This window comes from Dermacentor silvarum, chromosome 1 (genome assembly GCF_013339745.2).
Source record: "Dermacentor silvarum isolate Dsil-2018 chromosome 1, BIME_Dsil_1.4, whole genome shotgun sequence".
In the NCBI taxonomy this organism is placed as follows: Eukaryota; Metazoa; Arthropoda; class Arachnida; order Ixodida; family Ixodidae; genus Dermacentor; species Dermacentor silvarum.
In genome coordinates this window covers 79,549,683-79,567,164 of record NC_051154.1, presented here as the reverse complement: position 1 = coordinate 79,567,164, position 17,482 = coordinate 79,549,683, and the positions used below count along the sequence as shown (strand labels likewise).

At 44.1% G+C, this 17,482-nt stretch overlaps 3 protein-coding genes across 3 annotated transcripts in view; 2 read left to right on the top strand and 1 right to left on the bottom strand.

Moving 5' to 3' along the window:
- The window catches only part of LOC119431398 (malonate--CoA ligase ACSF3, mitochondrial-like), a 37,777-nt gene extending 33,639 nt beyond the window's left edge, over positions 1-4,138 (top strand). Inside the window, 2 exon segments of the mRNA XM_037698892.2 lie at positions 3,761-3,921; positions 3,923-4,138. Coding sequence (XP_037554820.1) covers positions 3,761-3,921; positions 3,923-4,006 — 245 coding nt within the window. The 3' untranslated portion in view covers positions 4,007-4,138.
- A 2,854-nt stretch (positions 4,139-6,992) lies between these two features.
- Positions 6,993-7,985, bottom strand: LOC119431390 (proteasome subunit alpha type-4). Its single transcript, XM_037698880.2, has one exon. The coding sequence runs from the start codon at positions 7,861-7,863 to the stop codon at positions 7,066-7,068; it is 798 nt and encodes a 265-aa protein (XP_037554808.1). The 5' UTR covers positions 7,864-7,985; the 3' UTR covers positions 6,993-7,065.
- A 200-nt stretch (positions 7,986-8,185) lies between these two features.
- LOC119431371 (UPF0711 protein C18orf21-like) lies at positions 8,186-13,693 on the top strand. Its single transcript, XM_037698860.2, has 5 exons — positions 8,186-8,394; positions 8,979-9,010; positions 9,106-9,311; positions 10,759-10,877; positions 12,220-13,693. Exons 1-5 carry the CDS (start codon positions 8,291-8,293, stop codon positions 12,413-12,415), a joined length of 657 nt encoding a protein of 218 aa, XP_037554788.1. The 5' UTR covers positions 8,186-8,290; the 3' UTR covers positions 12,416-13,693.
- The last annotated feature ends 3,789 nt before the right edge of the window (positions 13,694-17,482 follow it).

Below are 17,482 nucleotides of genomic sequence, written 5' to 3'. Positions count from 1 at the left end.
GACTTCTCACGTCAGGGCCCGTGCTCCGTCATTTCAATGCAACCGCCCCGGTTATTCTACACACTGATGCCAGTGGGCATGGAATTGGCGCTGTCCTGCTGCAGCGGAATGAGAAGTCTGAAGAGCAAGTCGTGGCTTATGCAAGTCGTACTCTTTCTCCTGCTGAGCGCAACTACACAATTACAGAACAGGAATGCCTCGCCATCGTGTGGTCAATACAAAAATTTCGACCCTATCTCTACGGCCGCCATTTCACAATTGTGACCGACCATCATGCTCTCTGTTGGTTGTCGTCCCTGAAAAACTTGTCTGGACGCCTCGGCCGTTGGGTATTGCGCTTGCAGGAATATGACTTCACTGTCACGTATAGGTCCGGCAAACAACATCAGGATGCCGACGCTTTGTCACGCTGCCCACTGTCTCCAAACGCCCATGCTTCACCTTCGGTCTGCACGTCACCATCTAGCCACACGTCTCAGCACACGTCCAGTATGCCCAGGACAGGTGGTTGCCTCAGTTGACTTTCTTCCGTCTACTGACCTCGTCTCACTCCAGCGTACTGACCCATACTGCCGAACGCTGATCGACCGACTTACTGGCTTGGCACGACCCCCCAACAGCCGCTTAAGACGACAACTTTCACGTTTTAAGCTTCAGGGTGGAGCGTTATTTCGATTAATCTACCATCCTTCCAGTAACCGGTGGGTACCAGTCATACCTCGCTCACTTCGACTCCAAATATTAGAAGCATTTCACGGCGACGCGACGGCTGGCCACTTGGGCTTTCTTAAGACCTACGACCGCATCAAAACGCGTTGTTTCTGGCCGGGTCTTTCTATCTCTGTCGCCAAATACGTTAGCTCCTGCGCGTCATGCCAACACAGAAAACGCTCGACATCCCTTCCAGCCGATCCTCTGCAGGCTCTACCATGCCCGTGCACCCCCTTCGAAATTGTGGGCATAGACTTGTACGGACCCCTCCCACTCACGCCCGCTAGTCACCGCTGGATCGTTACCGCAGTGGCTCATCTCACGCGGTACGCTGAGACAGCTGCTCTTCGCTCTGGTACTGCCTCCGAAGTCGCCGAGTTTTTCGTGCACGCTATCGTTTTGCGCCACGGCACACCTCGTGTCCTCCTGAGTAACCGTGGCAAGATGTTCCTTTCGCATGTGCTTCGTGAAGTCCTCCAGGCCTCTGACACCACCCATAAGACCACATCAGCATACCATCCGCAAACAAATGGTCTTACAGAGGGTTTTCATCTAACTTTGTCCGACATGATGTCAATGTATGTTTGACCCGCTCACACCAACTGGGACACCATTCTACCTTTCGTGACGTTTGCGTATAATACTGCCGTCCAACGTACAACCAATTACAGTCCCTTCTTCCCTGTGTACGGTCGTGCGTCGTCTTTCGTCTTGGACACTACGCTCCTTTCAGCACCTTGCTCCATCTGCATCTCTTCCTGAAGAATTTGCTGCTCGCATCGCCTGCTGCCGTGAAATCGCCCGCGCCAACACCGCTACCATTCAGGACAAAAGGAAAATTCGCTATGATGCGATGCGACGCGTTGCTTCGTTCCGCCCAGGCGACGAAGTTCTTTTGTGGACACCTGTTCGCGCACCGGGGCTCTGTGAAAAATTTCTCCACAGATATCTCGGCCCCTACACCGTTTTGCAAAGAACTTCGGCCGTTAACTACCGCATCACTCCTGTCAGCTCAGCTACTGACCGCCGCCGCCGCACTACGGAAATCGTTCACGTATCTCGCCTGAAACCCTACATTCGCCGTACCTACCCTTTCTAGCTTGCGGTCTTGCTGACCGCTTTCCTGAAGGGGGGGAAGTTAGTGTGAGCGCATTTTGTGCATATCGTCGTCGTCATCTGTACATACGACTCATCATCATCTTTTGTCTTGTGCGGTGCTTCGTCTCTGACTCGAGCGGCTGCTCGGAAATAAAGGCATCGCATCGGCCGACGTCTCACAGTATATTTTTGCACCTTACACTGAATATATTAGGCCTCTATACAGCCTCGTTACATTTTGCACTTTTTATTCACCATGTCATCGACTTTTCCATACCATTTCTTGGCGCTCTTTGGCCATCCCCTGGCCCTTCCGCCAAAAAACCCTATACATCGTCATAATTCATTTTCTCTTGTAATCAACCTTCTATGTGAAATTAACGAAAATAATAGTTTTGAAAGAATATCCGATCAGTCTTAACTGATAGAAGGGCAGCAGCCGGGTGGTCACAGCTCAGTGCCACCTCTTGCACAGCTGTGGTGGCAGAACACCTGGAGATGCACCTGGAGATGCTTTTCATGCACAGTGGAGAGGAAGGACATATAACGGATGAGAGAGGATTGTGCAGTACTGACTGAATTGCAGCAACCGATCATGTGAACACTGATTGCGTGTTGGGCATGGTGGTACATGCCCACAGTGTTGCATCATTTTGTGTGCAACACTGCAGGGCTACAATATTGTAGCGATGCCTAATTGCGATGCTAATGCCTTTTCATGCTTTTCGCATTTGTGAGTGGCCAGAGCGGCACTCCGCCTGGGGCAGAATGCCGCTCTGGCCACTCACAACTGTCGACAAATGAAAGAGATTTCAAAAAAGCTCAAAAAAAAAATTGTGGAAGCATCAGGGTGAATTGTATAAGATCGGAAAGTCACAAGGACTCTATTAACTTGAAAATATAGGTTGAACACAAATATAGGTCAGCCCCTATATATTGAACTTGCCGAGAAATAATTATAATTCGAATATAGGTCGACCCTTATCTTTTTGGAAAAACATAAAACTTTTAACATGACCCACCTTTATTTACCGCAAGCTCCGCTCCTAAATTTCGCTAGTCGATGCCACAAGCCGCATCCTCGTTGGAACTCCCAGAGAAGTCGTTTTCATCAGATGCTTCGTAGGGCATCCTCGGAACCCTGAACGACGTTGTCCTCAATGCCATTGAGTGCTTTGGATATGCAGTATTTCTTAAACCCAGTCTGGATAATCTCCCAACTGGGTTTATGGTGATGTGCGATGGAGGATCTCAATTAGCTTGGTACTTTTGCAAGCTTTGTCCAAGAATATGGGTCGAGATTCTTTGGTCATGAATATAGGTCGATAGCTCATTTTGGCTAACATTTCCGGGAAAAAAACGTTGACCTATATGGTCAACGCTCTCTCCATGGTCACCCATGGTTCATGGGTGACCATGGAGAGAGCGGAAAACTTATGCAGATGTCAGGTGGATAGTCATCGCATGAATGAGATCCGGGTCCTACTTTAGTAGGACCCGTTAGTTGCTTCACTTTGGGAAAGAGTTGTATTAGTTGTCACTTTGGCTTTAGTGGAGTTATTGTATGAACCTTAATGAAAATTTGACCTGTTTTGGAAAAATGCTCCAAAATGATACAATATTTGGCTCGTATTTATCATTCTGCATCAGAGAGCTGATTTTTCTTTCTATAAATTTTATGTGCATGGTACTATATGTCATATGTCTACATTTGAAGAAATTGTAATTTTATATTTTCCATACCTGTAGTGACATGCATACCTGCATAGAAATTTTCAAATGGGTGGCCACCCTGTACATCTCAAGAACACTTTGTGTTGAACAATAACATGTTCACCAATGGTGCTCTTTTTCCCTAGTCAACAGCTGGTGCCGCCCTGGGGCACCAGCACCCAGAGACTTTCTTGCTTTGGTGAATGCAGCTGACAAGTTTTCTACTGTATTCTTGCAGATATCCAAGACTGTGTTGTGGTTGGCTTGCCAGACATTACTTGGGGTGAGAAGGTGGCATGCGCAGTCGCTCTGCGAGACTCGGCAGCTGAACTAACTCTACAGGAGTTGCGTGAATGGAGCAAAGCTCGAATGGAAGCAGCCATGATTCCAGTGTTACTGCAAGGTTGTTCAAGAAATACCACGCAATGCTATGGGCAAAGTGAACAAGAAGGATATTGTATCTCAACTTTTTGCAGGTTCTTAGTACATCGTTAATTTCTATGTTTATATGTTATTGTTTTGTACGTTGTTGAGTCTGATGGCATATTTGACAGCATAGAATATGTGGTCCCCCAAGAACAAAAAATAAAAAAATAAAATCGCAGGGCACATTGTGCATGTTTGGGATGAATTTCTTAAAACTTGTAGCCATGTAATGCAGTGGGTAGCTCTCCGGGTTTGGTAATCTTGTCAAGTTCAACATCTGCACATATCAAGCTGCTGCTGTGTTGTGGCAATGTCAGGTGATGCCAGAAAAGGTGTAGTTTTGGAATAAAGCAGCAGGAGCTTGATGTGGGCAAGTTGGTGCAACATACTTGAAGGAAAAACAGCGCAGAAGAGACGAGGACGAAAAGAAGACAGGTACAACAGACGAGCGCCCGTCTGTTGTACCTGTCTTCTTTTCGTCCTCGTCTCTTTTGCTATGCTTTTTCTTCAAGTTGGAATAAAGGATTTTTTTATTGTGTGCGTGGTCTTTACAGGAAACAAACATGTCTGCTGCCAGCTCTTGGTAATGACAAAACTTACACACTTATCCAAAATGGAGGTGGTGCCACTTTCCAGAAGCAGCTGGTTCAAAATGGCTTCCTTCAAGCACGCCTTGCCAGAAGGGCCAGCTAACACCACTCTTACTTCTTTCTGTGTGCTGCATTATGTTGCACCTCCTTACACAAAGGGATGCATTATCATGTGCCCTGTTCCCCACCGCAGCTGTCCTCGCTGCACAAACCAAGCTAACCTGTATACATTTTGGATGCAAGCCATTTTGATCCAGCAAGTTCCGAGAGATGGCACAAACTTTAGCACTTTCACCCTCAGGACAACTGCTTGCAAAGTAGGTGCGGTATCTTTATAAAAATTATGCGAATACTGAGCATTGTTCATTAATTTAATTATGGGGTTGTACGTGCCAAAACCACGATCTGATTATGAGGCACACCGTAGTGGGGGACTCCGGAAATTTGGACCACCTGGGGTTCCTTCTCGTGCACCTAAATCTAAGCACATGGGTGTTTTTGCATTTCGCCCCCATCGAAATGCGGCCGCCGTGGCCGGGATTCGATCCGGCGACCTCGTGCTCATCAGCCCAACACCATAGCCACTGAGCAACCACGGCGGGTGCCAATACTGAGCATTCAAGGCTGGACTGTTAGAGATTTCACAGCACAGTGCACTGCATATACCTCCTCTGCCATGTGGATTACTATAAAGAAGCTTACTATAAAAATACAAATTGTGTCAGCATGCAAATCAATTGGTTATTGTGCTTTTAGGACTGGCCCTGGAAAAAGTTAACAGGTGTTCCACAGTGGTTAATCCCCAAATGTTTGTGCAATTTCTGCAGCACAATAAAGATTTGCACGCAATAAGCTTAAGCACGGAGTTCTCAATGTCGCTACAATATACACAACCAACATCTGTAAATTTGACTGTTTCAAAACTCCCGATAGGTCTCCACACCTTTCTGTAGTGGAAAAAATAGCACGATTTAAAACTTAACATGTTGAATATTGTACAGTTCTAATTTGATGGAATTGGGGTGAAAGGTGGTAATTCATTTTTATGGCAACTGTGCCACCAACATACCAAGCACACTACCTGCCACTCGGACAGAACACAGCCAGAATGGGAAAATTTCAGCATACAGTGCCAAGGGGTAGGTGAAAAAACGTGAACGTGCCAATACCCTGGAAAACTGGAATGATGACTGGAACCCATGCAAAAGTGCGCTTCCATTTTCAGGATTGAAACAAATTTTAAGCCATTGACAGAACTTGTCCGATCGTGGCAGAGTGAGCTGAAGTGAAAGCTTGACTTTGAACTGGCAGCGTGATTTATTGCTATGAAATCAACAGCCTTGCTAAACTGCAGAGAGTGGTGCTTCAAGAGGTGCAGTGCCCACTTTCAAATGCAAGTGCTGATACTTTTATAAGGTATTTCCAAATAAAAGTGGATCGTCATGGCTACCAACTACCTCACCCGCTACGCCGAAACGAAAGCTCTGCCTAAAAGTAGTGCAGCCGAAGTTGCTAAATCCTTCGTCTAGAATATCCTGCTGCGACATGGTGCCCCGGAAACCATTAATTTAGAAGTTGCTGCTTAATTAAAATATTAAAACAAATTTTTCATGTCCCAAGTCAGGTCAAATTAATCGACAATAACTATGCCACAACTGTTACTCTCACAGTGGTGAACATCTGAGAATGTATTGGTGCAAGACAAATTCTTACATGTCAACAAGGCATTGAAACATGTTGCAAACTGTTCATTGCAGCCAGGGGCTACTGAAGTGCTCCGCAACTTTGAGGATTGATGATGTGGTTAGGAAGTGGCATGTGCCACTTCCTAACCACGTCCCACCTTCAAGGCTGCCTGCCTAACTACATGTAATGGCAGCCATGCCAAAATCCAGGACTGTAGATGCCCCCTCCAACTACCTTATGATGCCACTGATGCTGGCCATCACAATGGCAAACCGCTGCGAATTCCATCAACTCCCTGCACTCATCTGCCCAAACATGCTAACTCGTCTAAAAGTTTGGCTTGCTAATGACGATGGTCAAGTTACATCTCAAACTGACTTAGTGGTACACGTAAAACGCTACTTCAAAGCACCTTCTTGAGCCTCAGAACATGGTTGAATTAATGTCGCAGTAATATCAGTTCACTATATTATGCTCTCTTTTGATAACATGGTACCTCATAAGTTGCCTTACTGGCTTAAAAATAATTTTAAAAATAGTAATAAAAATAATAAAAACTTTATGCTTTAATGTTGCACTAGAAACTGACACTCTTTCTACATTGTGTTCGGCTACTTCACTGACGATTCCAGCAAGATCAATAAAAGTATCAATGGAACAGCGCTTGCTGCCTTAAGCAGAAAGCGCTGCGTCACTGAAAAGGTACAGCAACAATTCTAGACAGGAAATAGCCACAAAAATACTCGGACCTTGACGGACACAAGGCTACATGTTAGCGCCAGAATTGGGCCATTTAATAGCAGTGTGTCAAACATGCACCGAAATAAAGCAGGATAGTCGCCTAGCTTCTGGCTTGCTGCTTCTCGCGCTCCTTTTCTTTCTTTGAAGCTTCCAGCTTGGCCTCCTCTTCTTCGTGCTTCTTTATGAGCTTCTCAACTTCAGACAGAGGCAGGATGTTGACGCGCGTCTTGTTGCGTTGTGTGTCTCTAGTGAGAGTAGCCATCTCGAGCTTGTCCGCTGTGAGCTTCGTCATATCGAGTGTCTTGCTCAGGACTTTGATGGCCAGAGCCAGGGCATCCTTTAGTGTCGTCTCGTTGTCCTTGTATTCCTGCTTGAGGATGGACACAGCGGCAGCACTGTTATTGCCGATGCAGGTCGCCTTCCAGCCGCTGTAGTTACCACTCGGGTCAGACTGGTACAGCTGGTAACCGTAATGCTTGTCCCAGCCCATGTACAGGATTGAGACACCGAACGGGCGCTTACCCCCATACTGCGTGTAAGCTTGCTTCAGGTCGCAAAGCCAGCTGACAAGGCGCTCGCAAGGGATGGACTCGCCGTACTGGAGGAGGTAGCGCTGAGCGATCTGACGCAGTTCATTAGTGAGCACGTTCGCGTCTGAAGTGATACCAGCCACGCTGCAGGCCATGTCGTCGTGCAGCTTGTAGATCTTTTCGGCAGTGAAGACTTCATCAAGTAGCTTGTTCGTGTTCCTTCGCTCGGCGGCCAGCAAGATGCCGTCGGACGCCAAAATGCCCAGGCACGTACCGGCATGACCGATAGCTTCCATCGCATATTCCACTTGGTAGAGCCTACCTTCAGGACTGAATATAGTTGTCCTGGAATCGTAGCGGCGTGCCATGGCGAACACGAAGTTGGGGACTCACTGAGAAGCACGTATGATCAACAATAAAAATCGCCGCGCTCGTGACTTGCAGATCCTCGCTTCCTCACCACCGCAAGCTTCGCGAACAGCGCCACTGAAAGAAGTTGGCGTATACCAAGGCGGAAGTACCGTATTTAAAATTGCGGCCTTGTGTATTTAGCCTTGAAAAAATGCAAAATTAGAAAAACTTACTGCATTCAGTTCAAATTTTATGCTTTATTTAGTAATTTAATTAAAATATTGTGATGCTAGTATCTTTTCGTAGTTACGAAACTAGCTATTAGTATCACAAATCAGCGGATATGAACTGGCTTTTGCGCTCTTGATTTGACTGGCATTACGGTGTACTGGCATTATGTCATTGAAACTTGAATCGCAGGTATAATTTAATTAGAGTAAAGAAATGAGCAACAGTAACTACGAAGTGTCAATTGCCACTTTGAGCTACCTTCATAAATTAGCAAAAGCATGCAGTGCAATATCGTTGCCGCTTACAAGGTGCATAAGGTAAGTAAGTAGTCGCTTACGTCTCCCTCGTTGTTTTTCAAGTACGAGTCTTTCGTTTGGTTTATTTTTACACTTTGGTGTGTAAAACCTGCACCACCACATTCCGCACTATCAAAGACCATTAATGGATCCCTTTAATGGATCACCAGGTCATGGATACAACTGCATTCAGGCGACGTTCTCAGTTCAATATTGGCACACTATTTCACGGTAGCAATGCTGTTGGCGCCTAAACGACGAAAACACGGAGACACAGAAAAAACACAAACTAGCAGAATGGTCCGAGCGCTTTACGGTTATCACCTGCAAAGCAGTCGGCTGTGCGGAAGGCTATGCAGAGTGCTCTACGCATATGAACCTGGTGTTCTGCGATATTCATTTTAATTGGTAGCACCGAGAAAGAGGAGCATATAAATGCCCGCGGTGCTGTCTGATGACTGTACGCTGGACACTGCTGCGAGTAGCAGTGTGTTAGACCAAGTCTGCAAAATTTCAGTCTGTTTACTGTTCGCACCGTGTGATTCGCCTTCTTGACATATGGTTTATGCGCACTGCCTAATACTTGCATTTTCTGTCACGTTCAGCTATCGTCTTCTGGAATGCAGTGAACGCCGAGGTAAGTACTTTTTTTTTTATCTCCTGAAAGTTGCGCATTTGTAACCATCTCTCTCTTTAATTGAAGTACAACACGACACCCTGCTTTTCACCTAGGTGTGAGTGAGAAAAGCCTTTTGACGAAGTGTGAGAGTTGTGGGATTGCTTGGGACCCATCCAGTGTTAAAATTCGGACAAAGCCCAGACCGGTGTTGCGACGGAGCATTAGGAAGCTACTTGCCAAGGAACAGCACCGGCCATGGCTACTCAGCTCGAGGCAGAAGAAACTACTGAAGCGTTTCAAGTGTGCTACAACAATGCTGGTCAGTGCTGAGATTAGTTGTCTTCTGTATGAATTTCCTCTCTTGTACCTTTATCTGAGTTTTGCTGTTGTCAAATGAAAGCATGGTCAACAGATTTGTTACTGCTTCTTTTCTTTGCTCAATGTTGCACTCAGTGTTCCCTACAGCTTTCCTGATCAGTGTGCAGTATAACACATTGCCTTAGCTACTGTGTCAAGGTAGCGTTTGGGTGCTGGGTTGCATTTACGTGCATGTGTATCACACTCCCATGCCATTTCCAATGTCATGTGCCTTTGAATATGTAAGCATGCATTCATTCTTTCCACTTACCAAACAGTAGTGGTAGCTAATTATTAAAGAAACTTATTTACAACAGTGAAGATTTCAGCAGAGCACCAGGGGACTATCAAAAGGGAGAAAAAGGGCCACACTCTGGAGACCGCTCCAAATTTCTTTAACCGGACCTGCTGTCATCCTTGCAGTTTTTCTCTTCTGTCGTTATCCGAACTCCTGTAATTGTGAATCTTTTTTTTCTAAATCAACAACCCCAGCATATGACTTGGCACATAAAATTAATAGCATCAACATGTGCAAGTGCTTCTCATTCAAGTGGATGGGGGAGGCACATGGGCAGTCGTCCTATTGCACAGGGGAATAGCTGGCACAGCAATCTGGAAGGAAGGCAGTGTACGCAGATCAGTGCACTTTAGAGGGAACCCTGGTTGCACCTCATATGTGTAACATTGCCACTTTGTGAGGCAGTAACAAGATCACTACTGTATGCATGTGACACTATTTTGCTAAAGACTAAATCTTGTAAAATGTTGACCACATTCAGGCTCTTTAGAAGACACTGTTATTGACATCATCGGGTGAAATGTCATTAAATTTGGATGTGGTGGCAGCTCCGCCGAAAAAATTTTCACTCGGGAACTTCAGGCCTTAACTACTGAATGCCATTTTCTGTGCCCGTATGGCACGGGTATATATGTCACCTAGAAGCAGCAACACTAAGATGGTGTGATGAGAAATAAAAGGACAGGACAGTATGCTGATTAGCAGACATATTGTTTGTTGCTTGGAAAGCACCCTTATATACGTAGGCTAGCCCAAGCAAGATGAAAACAAAAGCAGAAGAAAAGAAAATCACTATGTTCGAGTGCTCCTTGTTGTGTAGGGACACATTTTAAGGCTCTCAGTGACCGTCAACTGTGCACTGTTGGTGCGGCCTACAAATAGTTGCTGGCAGGCATGCTTGAAATTTGCTGCCAAGTGGTCATCTATGTCTTGCTGGAAACATGTAGGAAAAGCAAGTTGGCCTGTTGCCAAGCCGGTGAGGACATGCCACCATACAGTGTTGGCTCCTCATATCATGTTTAGTGGGCACTGCTACCAGTGTAAAGTGGCAGAAGCTTGTGCGTTCCGCGTGCCCAGCATCTAATTGCATTCATGTCTGTTTACCTCGAAGGTGTACCTGTGCAAAGTGTGTGGCAAAAAGCAGGAGCAGTCATGTCCAAAACTTTTGAAGAACCACCCATCAAAGGCTAATTCAAGCCTGTTCTGCAACAAAGCAATTGCTACAAAGAGGTAATTGTAAATACTTGTCTTGCAAGCATTGTTTTTCCTACTACAGTCGACTTCTGTTAATTCGACCCTGACGGGACTGACGAAATTGACCGAATTATCCAACGGGTCAAATTAAACAAGGTGCAGAAAACTGCCAGAACACGCTGCCGATTTGTATATTCCCATTTCTAACACGCCCCCGAATCAAATGAGCATCCACTTTCTATGTGTCCAAAGTAGAAAACTAACAAATGGCCATAAAGCTCCTAAAAAGTAGAAATCTAACACACAGCCGATTTTTTAGCAAGAAAAATGGGCAAGGGTCTAATACGTGTTGCACTATGGCTGCCGGTTTCCTAGAGTCAGCTTCGCCGCAGTACATCCATGTTGTGCTGTAAAGCATACAAAAGCTGCCAAGGTGGTTTTGGCATTGTGTCCGATTGCACCCGGCCCAATTTTCTTGGAAAAAAAAAGGGTTCCTGTTATAATCGGGGAAATACTCTAATCAGACATTGTGAACCATGGTTATTACTTGAAAATCATCCTAAGACAGGCCGAAAATAGGCATTTTGGAGAGGAGATTTTGACATGTTCACCGCATTCACTGTCCCCTACGCCTCGCCGAGACAGATGCTGCTATGAAAGGGGTCGCTGTTGGGGTCACCATACGGGTCAGGTGCGTGCGTGCTGACTGGTCAAGTTAAATTATGCGGTGAAGACCAACTTTAGGATCGAAATAAAGAAAATTTGGGCCCATAGAAATGCATGGGCACCGGCCGCAACCTTCGGCCAGGATCAAATTAAGCGAAAAATCGAATTACCGGAGTTGGATTAATGGATGTCTGCTGTATGTTTAGGAACATGTTGATGTGACTTTATGAATGTGATACTCTATGTTGTTTAACCCACCATACTCATTTCTGTAAGAATAACCTAATAGTAAAAAGTTTCACATAAGCATTCATTATTCTCCTGTACTAAAGGAAATAGGTCTTACAGGAACTGGCCTTGTTTCAGAACTGACATATGATTGGAATCACACACTTCTTTATTTCAACTTGTGAAATGACCACTGATGAATTAGTGCAGCCTTTGTTTTTATGCATGACACCTGCTCATGGCTACACAAGCAGCGTATTGGCAGCGTGCAGGAAGGCATGATTTGGCACCAATGGGCTTGTTGTTCCATTTCAATTATAACATTATGTAGGATGGTGATGCTATGCCATGCCTTTATTAATACTTGATCACAAATCACTGCTGCCGAAGGAATTAAAATTGGGCTTAGCACCGCCAGAGTCTGCTGCTTGTACAGTCAAGTTAATCAAGGAACTGTCATTAACTGTCCCTGCCCCTCTTTCAGCACAAAGAGACCCACTTCAAGCCCTATTCACGTGCTTGTAAAGAAGAAGAAAGAAGAAAAATGCACAGTATCTGATACTCTAAAGGAATGTGCCTCTGTAAAACGCAACAGGAGTTTGCTGAAGCGTGTTCTTATTGAAGAGGACACACGAAGAACCAGCAGTGGAGGGCTTCATAGTTTCCTGTCTTCTCTGTAGTGTCAAATGTGTGTTTCTCTCAGTTACTGTATCAGCTACTGTTAAGGAAAGGTGAAGGATGCAGCTGCATGTTTAATATTTCCTTGGAGGCTAACCACAGTAACATTCATTGTGACAGCATTTTGAATTTTCTGAAGCCCCATAGCATGCCATGTGTCACTAGCAAGGAACATACTTTGGCCACTTCATACATTAGTTGGAATAAAGGGAAACAGTGGAGTAGATGGGTCGGCCATAAGCAGACACAATGAAGAGCTGACTTAAAGGGACACTAAAGGCAAATACTAAGTCAAGCTAAAGTGATGCATTAGTGCACGAGTATCTCTAAAGCGTCAATATTATCGCGAGCAGAGCCTTAGTAATAGAGAAATTAAGGTAAATGCAGGACATGATTAGCGACTCCCCCGGGACATTCAAGTACTCGCCCGATGACGAAGGCACTCCTCATTTAAATTCTGTCACTAGTACTGAACCACTCGTTATGAAAACATCATTGTACTGTATTATAAGAAGAAAGAAAATACTACTTCACCAGTTGTATTACATTTTTACAAAAAAGAACTAACTGACATTACACCGTTGACAACAACGCGGGCGGTCAAAATGTTTCGTGTTCGCTCGACTCTGCGCCGCCCGCACTTTCGCGTTTCAGTTTTTCTGTTAACGTGTAGTGTTGCACTTGTTTTTCTGGCTCGCGAACCTCGCACTAACTGCAAGTAGCAGAGAATTCCACTTCCACGCGACGTCGCGGAATGCCCGAACGGTCTACGCCACTTTACCAAAATCAGCTGCAGCGGCGCACCGTACCACCATCTGTCGGGCGCCGTTACACTCACCAACGGCAGAAAATGGCGTATGCAACGTCACAACTCCTCAATTGGCGTGGCGGGTGATTTGAATTGCAATAAAATTATTTGGACCCTTCAGATCCAATTTTTTCGTAAACTAAGTCTTTTCTTTGCATGAGACAAGCGTTTTGAGGTTTCTGGAAAGGTATTTAAACAGTCCACGTCGACTTAGTATTTTCCTTTAGTGTCCCTTTAAGGCTGGTTTAATAAGCAAAGTAGAAAGAATAAGTAAATGTATGTTGGAACAGATACAGGAATTTCGAAGGCATGGGAGGTGGCAAGAAGCAGAAGAATAAGATAGGGACAGCAGGGTATACAAGAACAAGTGCTAACTTTCAAGTAAGTTTTATTAAGCAAAAAACAGCATAGCTATTCTATTGGGACTGTCCTGCATGACAAAGAACTTCTGTACCTGTCTTAATAAAATGGTCGCTTAACTGCTTTGCTTTGATAATATATTACCAAAGCAGTTGGATGACAAACGTTTGCACAGTTTTATTGCACATTTCTAGTTTAAAATGCATATAGTGCTACCTTATTGAAAGAGAAAGAGATGGGAGGAAGGGAAAGGCTACCCTTATTGAGGTTAACTTCTAAAGTAATGCACCATAACTATGAAGTAAAAAAATGTTTTAGAGCTCAGATCTATTGATAGCCTCATGTGAGTGCCTGGCAGACAGCACTGTATGGTTATATCTCGAAAAGTAATAGAAATTTCTGTAGATGTGCAAAGCTTGGAAGCGCGAACTACTGATGCTGTGTCCTGGTGAATAAGGCATGCAGTCAGACCATTTAGATTGTCTTTGTCCTGCATATAGCACTGGGGCACCTTATTAGGAAGCAGTATAACATGATCCTTAAGAGAGTGCAGCTTCCTCATGAGGACAGGATCTAGACATTTTGGGTAGGGCGCCTAAATGCAAGGCATTTTAATGAGGACATGTGGTTGCATATACTTTTTCGTAAACTTTTTTATGAACAAAATCTATGTGCAAAATTGTTTGAAATAGCCATCATCTTCCAATTCTTACTAAACTTTTTGCAATGTACAATGATTTGAAGCTCTTGTTCTCTTTTTGTTAAGAAAGGGTTTGGTATTTTATTACATTTTGAATGTAAGCTGCTCTCACAATGTGAAGTAAATATGCAGGTTAAGGTTTATTGGGGGGGGTTTGTCTTCAAAGCCATAGACGTTTGACTCTAGTGGGCTACGTTTTAAAAGACCTGTAACACGATTTCACACTCGTCTAATTGTTTCCAAAAAAAGTTTAATTCGGAGTGTACACCATGGTTCTCCAATTAGGTTCTCAAAAAAGTGCTAAAAAGAAAAGAGTTTGTACCTCCGAGCCGAGATACGAGCTCCAACACAAAGAAAATAGGGGTGAAGCATGTATCGAGTGCAGAGGAGAAGACTCTGAAGAAGTGTTGAGCGGATTATAAACATCTTCAATACGCAGTAAAGTGTGATTTAGAATGTGGGCACATTTAGGATCACAAATGAGAAGTGGAGCAGCATTGCGTTGCGGCCATCAGTGTCGAGGAATATGGTGAACATTTCACCTAGAAGCACAAAGTGGGGCAACGTCGATGTGCAGTGAAAAATGGAATGCGACTGTACACTTGCTTGTAAATGCAAAGTCAGGCAGCATTGATACAATGATGAGACAGCAGCGTAATGGGATCGTTTCGTCTACAGATGAAGACAAGTACTTCAAGAAACTCTTCATGCAGGACGAGTTCAGTTCATTGTGAAGTGTGCGTGATTGACTCGCGATTTCTTCGGACGTCTGTGATGTCTGTGAACATTTCAAGGTTACATTGAGTGAGGCATTTTCCAGTGAAGACATGTCCAACTTCATCCTGGTGTCTATACTTGCAAATGAGCACTAAGCAAGAACAGCATGCCTCACAGACACCAAAGATAGCCTCGCTTAAGCCGATTCCCAAAGCGTGTGGGATCCGCATAATTCTTGCATTATTTCAAGCATTGTGCATTGACACAAAGATGCTTTTAAAGAGACTGACAACCAATTTTTATGGTACCCATTTAAAAAAAAATTTTTTTAGTGTAGTGGAAAGCTTACCGGTCAGAGTGTCTAATCATGAAGTGGTAACGTAGAAAACACTGTGGAGTATTTTTTATCAGAATATTTCAATCTACAGTGAGGATGTATAAGTTCACTGGAAGCATGCTGAAAACACTGATAGGTGAGCGTGATAGCGATTATACACCGGCATTGATGGGAGGCAGACAAGTGCAGCCGTAGCTGTGAGAAAGTAGTATGTTGTTTATCAAGCCGATGTTCCTGCGATTCATGTTTGCCGAAGTGTTAAATTATTTCTGCAATAATAGCTATATGTTTTCGTGATTTCCTGTCCAACTGCTTTGGTCATTAACAGTCAAGTGTGTTTTTTAGCCAAGCCAAAGTTAAGTTCTTGAAAGTGAAACAACACTTTTACACCTGATATGTAGTTCGTGTTGCTATAGCCACACATGTGCTAATATTGTGCTGGCACGCATTTATGGCACAACTAGTCGATGGCATTTTGTATCACAGGGAGACCACACAACTCTGGGTACTTACTCGCCAACTCGCGTGCATACAACAGTATGTGTGCCACCGTGCATTATTGGGCATGTGTGCTGCTCATTCACGTGGACTTTCTGTGCATCGTAATACACATAGAATAAAGCACGAGTGTCTAATAATGTACGAACTGCAATTTTAAGCAATAAGTATGCTGTACTTAAAATAACAGCCGACTTTTGTACAGTAATCTCATATACTACATCCAGAGTACGAAGATTTCACCGCCATGCCGTGCCACTTACTAGTTTTTGAGACTTTCTTTGCGAATTAAACTTATAATTCCGTCTTAAATTGCGATCAGCGTGCTGTATTCTATCGTTATAAATCATGGTCCTTTCATTTCCATCAACGTCTCGCAACACATTCTGGCCATTTGTCAGTCTCTTTAAAGGGACACCAAAGGCAAATATTAAGTCAAGCTAAAGTGATAGATTAGTGCTCGAGAACATCTAAGGCGCCAATATTATCGTGAACAGGGCTTTATTAATCGAGAAATTGAGGTAAGTGCAGGACATGATTAGAGACTCCCTCAGGACATTCAAGTACTAGCCCAATAACGAAGGCACTCCTCATTATAATTCTGTCACTAGTACTCAACCACTTGTAATAAAAAGATAATTGTATTTCATTATAAGACAAAAGAAAATGCTGCTTCTCCAGTTCTATTTGATATTTAGAAAAGAACTCATTGACATTACCCTTGTCAACGATGCGGGTGCATAAGTTTGCTAAGGTGCGATTTAAAGGCTGTTAATAAGAAAATTAGGCAACTACCAGCCCTGCTGCTTTGCCACGATTGCTTTAATAGTATATGCTACTCATTTATAACCAATTTAGTCGAATTTATATTTTGTTGCAGTTGGCTTTGATTATTAATATTTGGAAATGTACTCTAAGAAGAGTTCATGCCCTTTGCAGATTATCTTGTCATATATAGTCATATTATATACATAAATCATACATATATATATGTATATATATATATATGTCATTTATAATCGTCATATATCTTGCATGCCTTTCCTTTCTTCAACAGCGCATGCTCAGTACTTCCAGGTCATTAACGGCATGCGCATAATCAGTGACACAGCATTCTTGACAGGATAGTAGCGAGTGCCAAGTTTTCAAGAAATGAAACGCGAGCAAGACAGATGGCGATTGTTGTTTGCAGACAAGATATGTCCCAAAGGGTCTAAACTTTTTTTTTTTAGAGTGCGGATCATTATTGCTTTTTTTTTTTTTTGCAAAAAATTAATCTCGACATAAGGTGCCACAAAAGGCACTTAGAGCCTTTTGTGGCACCTCAGCGCAACAGCATAGCCGCTGAGCCACCACGGCTTACTAGCCGTGGTGGCTCAGCAGCTATGTTGTTGCGCTGCTAAGCATGAGGTTGCGGGATCAAATCCCGGCCACGGTGGCCACATTTTGATGGGGGCGAAATGAAAAAATGACTGTCCATTGGGGGCACGTTAAAGATCTCCTGGTGGTCAAAATTAATCCGGAGTCCCCCACTACGGCGTGTCTCGTAATCAAATCGTGGTTTTGGCATGTAAAACCCCTGAATTTAAATTCAAAAGGCACTTTGCTGCTGCGGACTGCGATAGCTGCTTTGGTAGTAGTCGCTCATG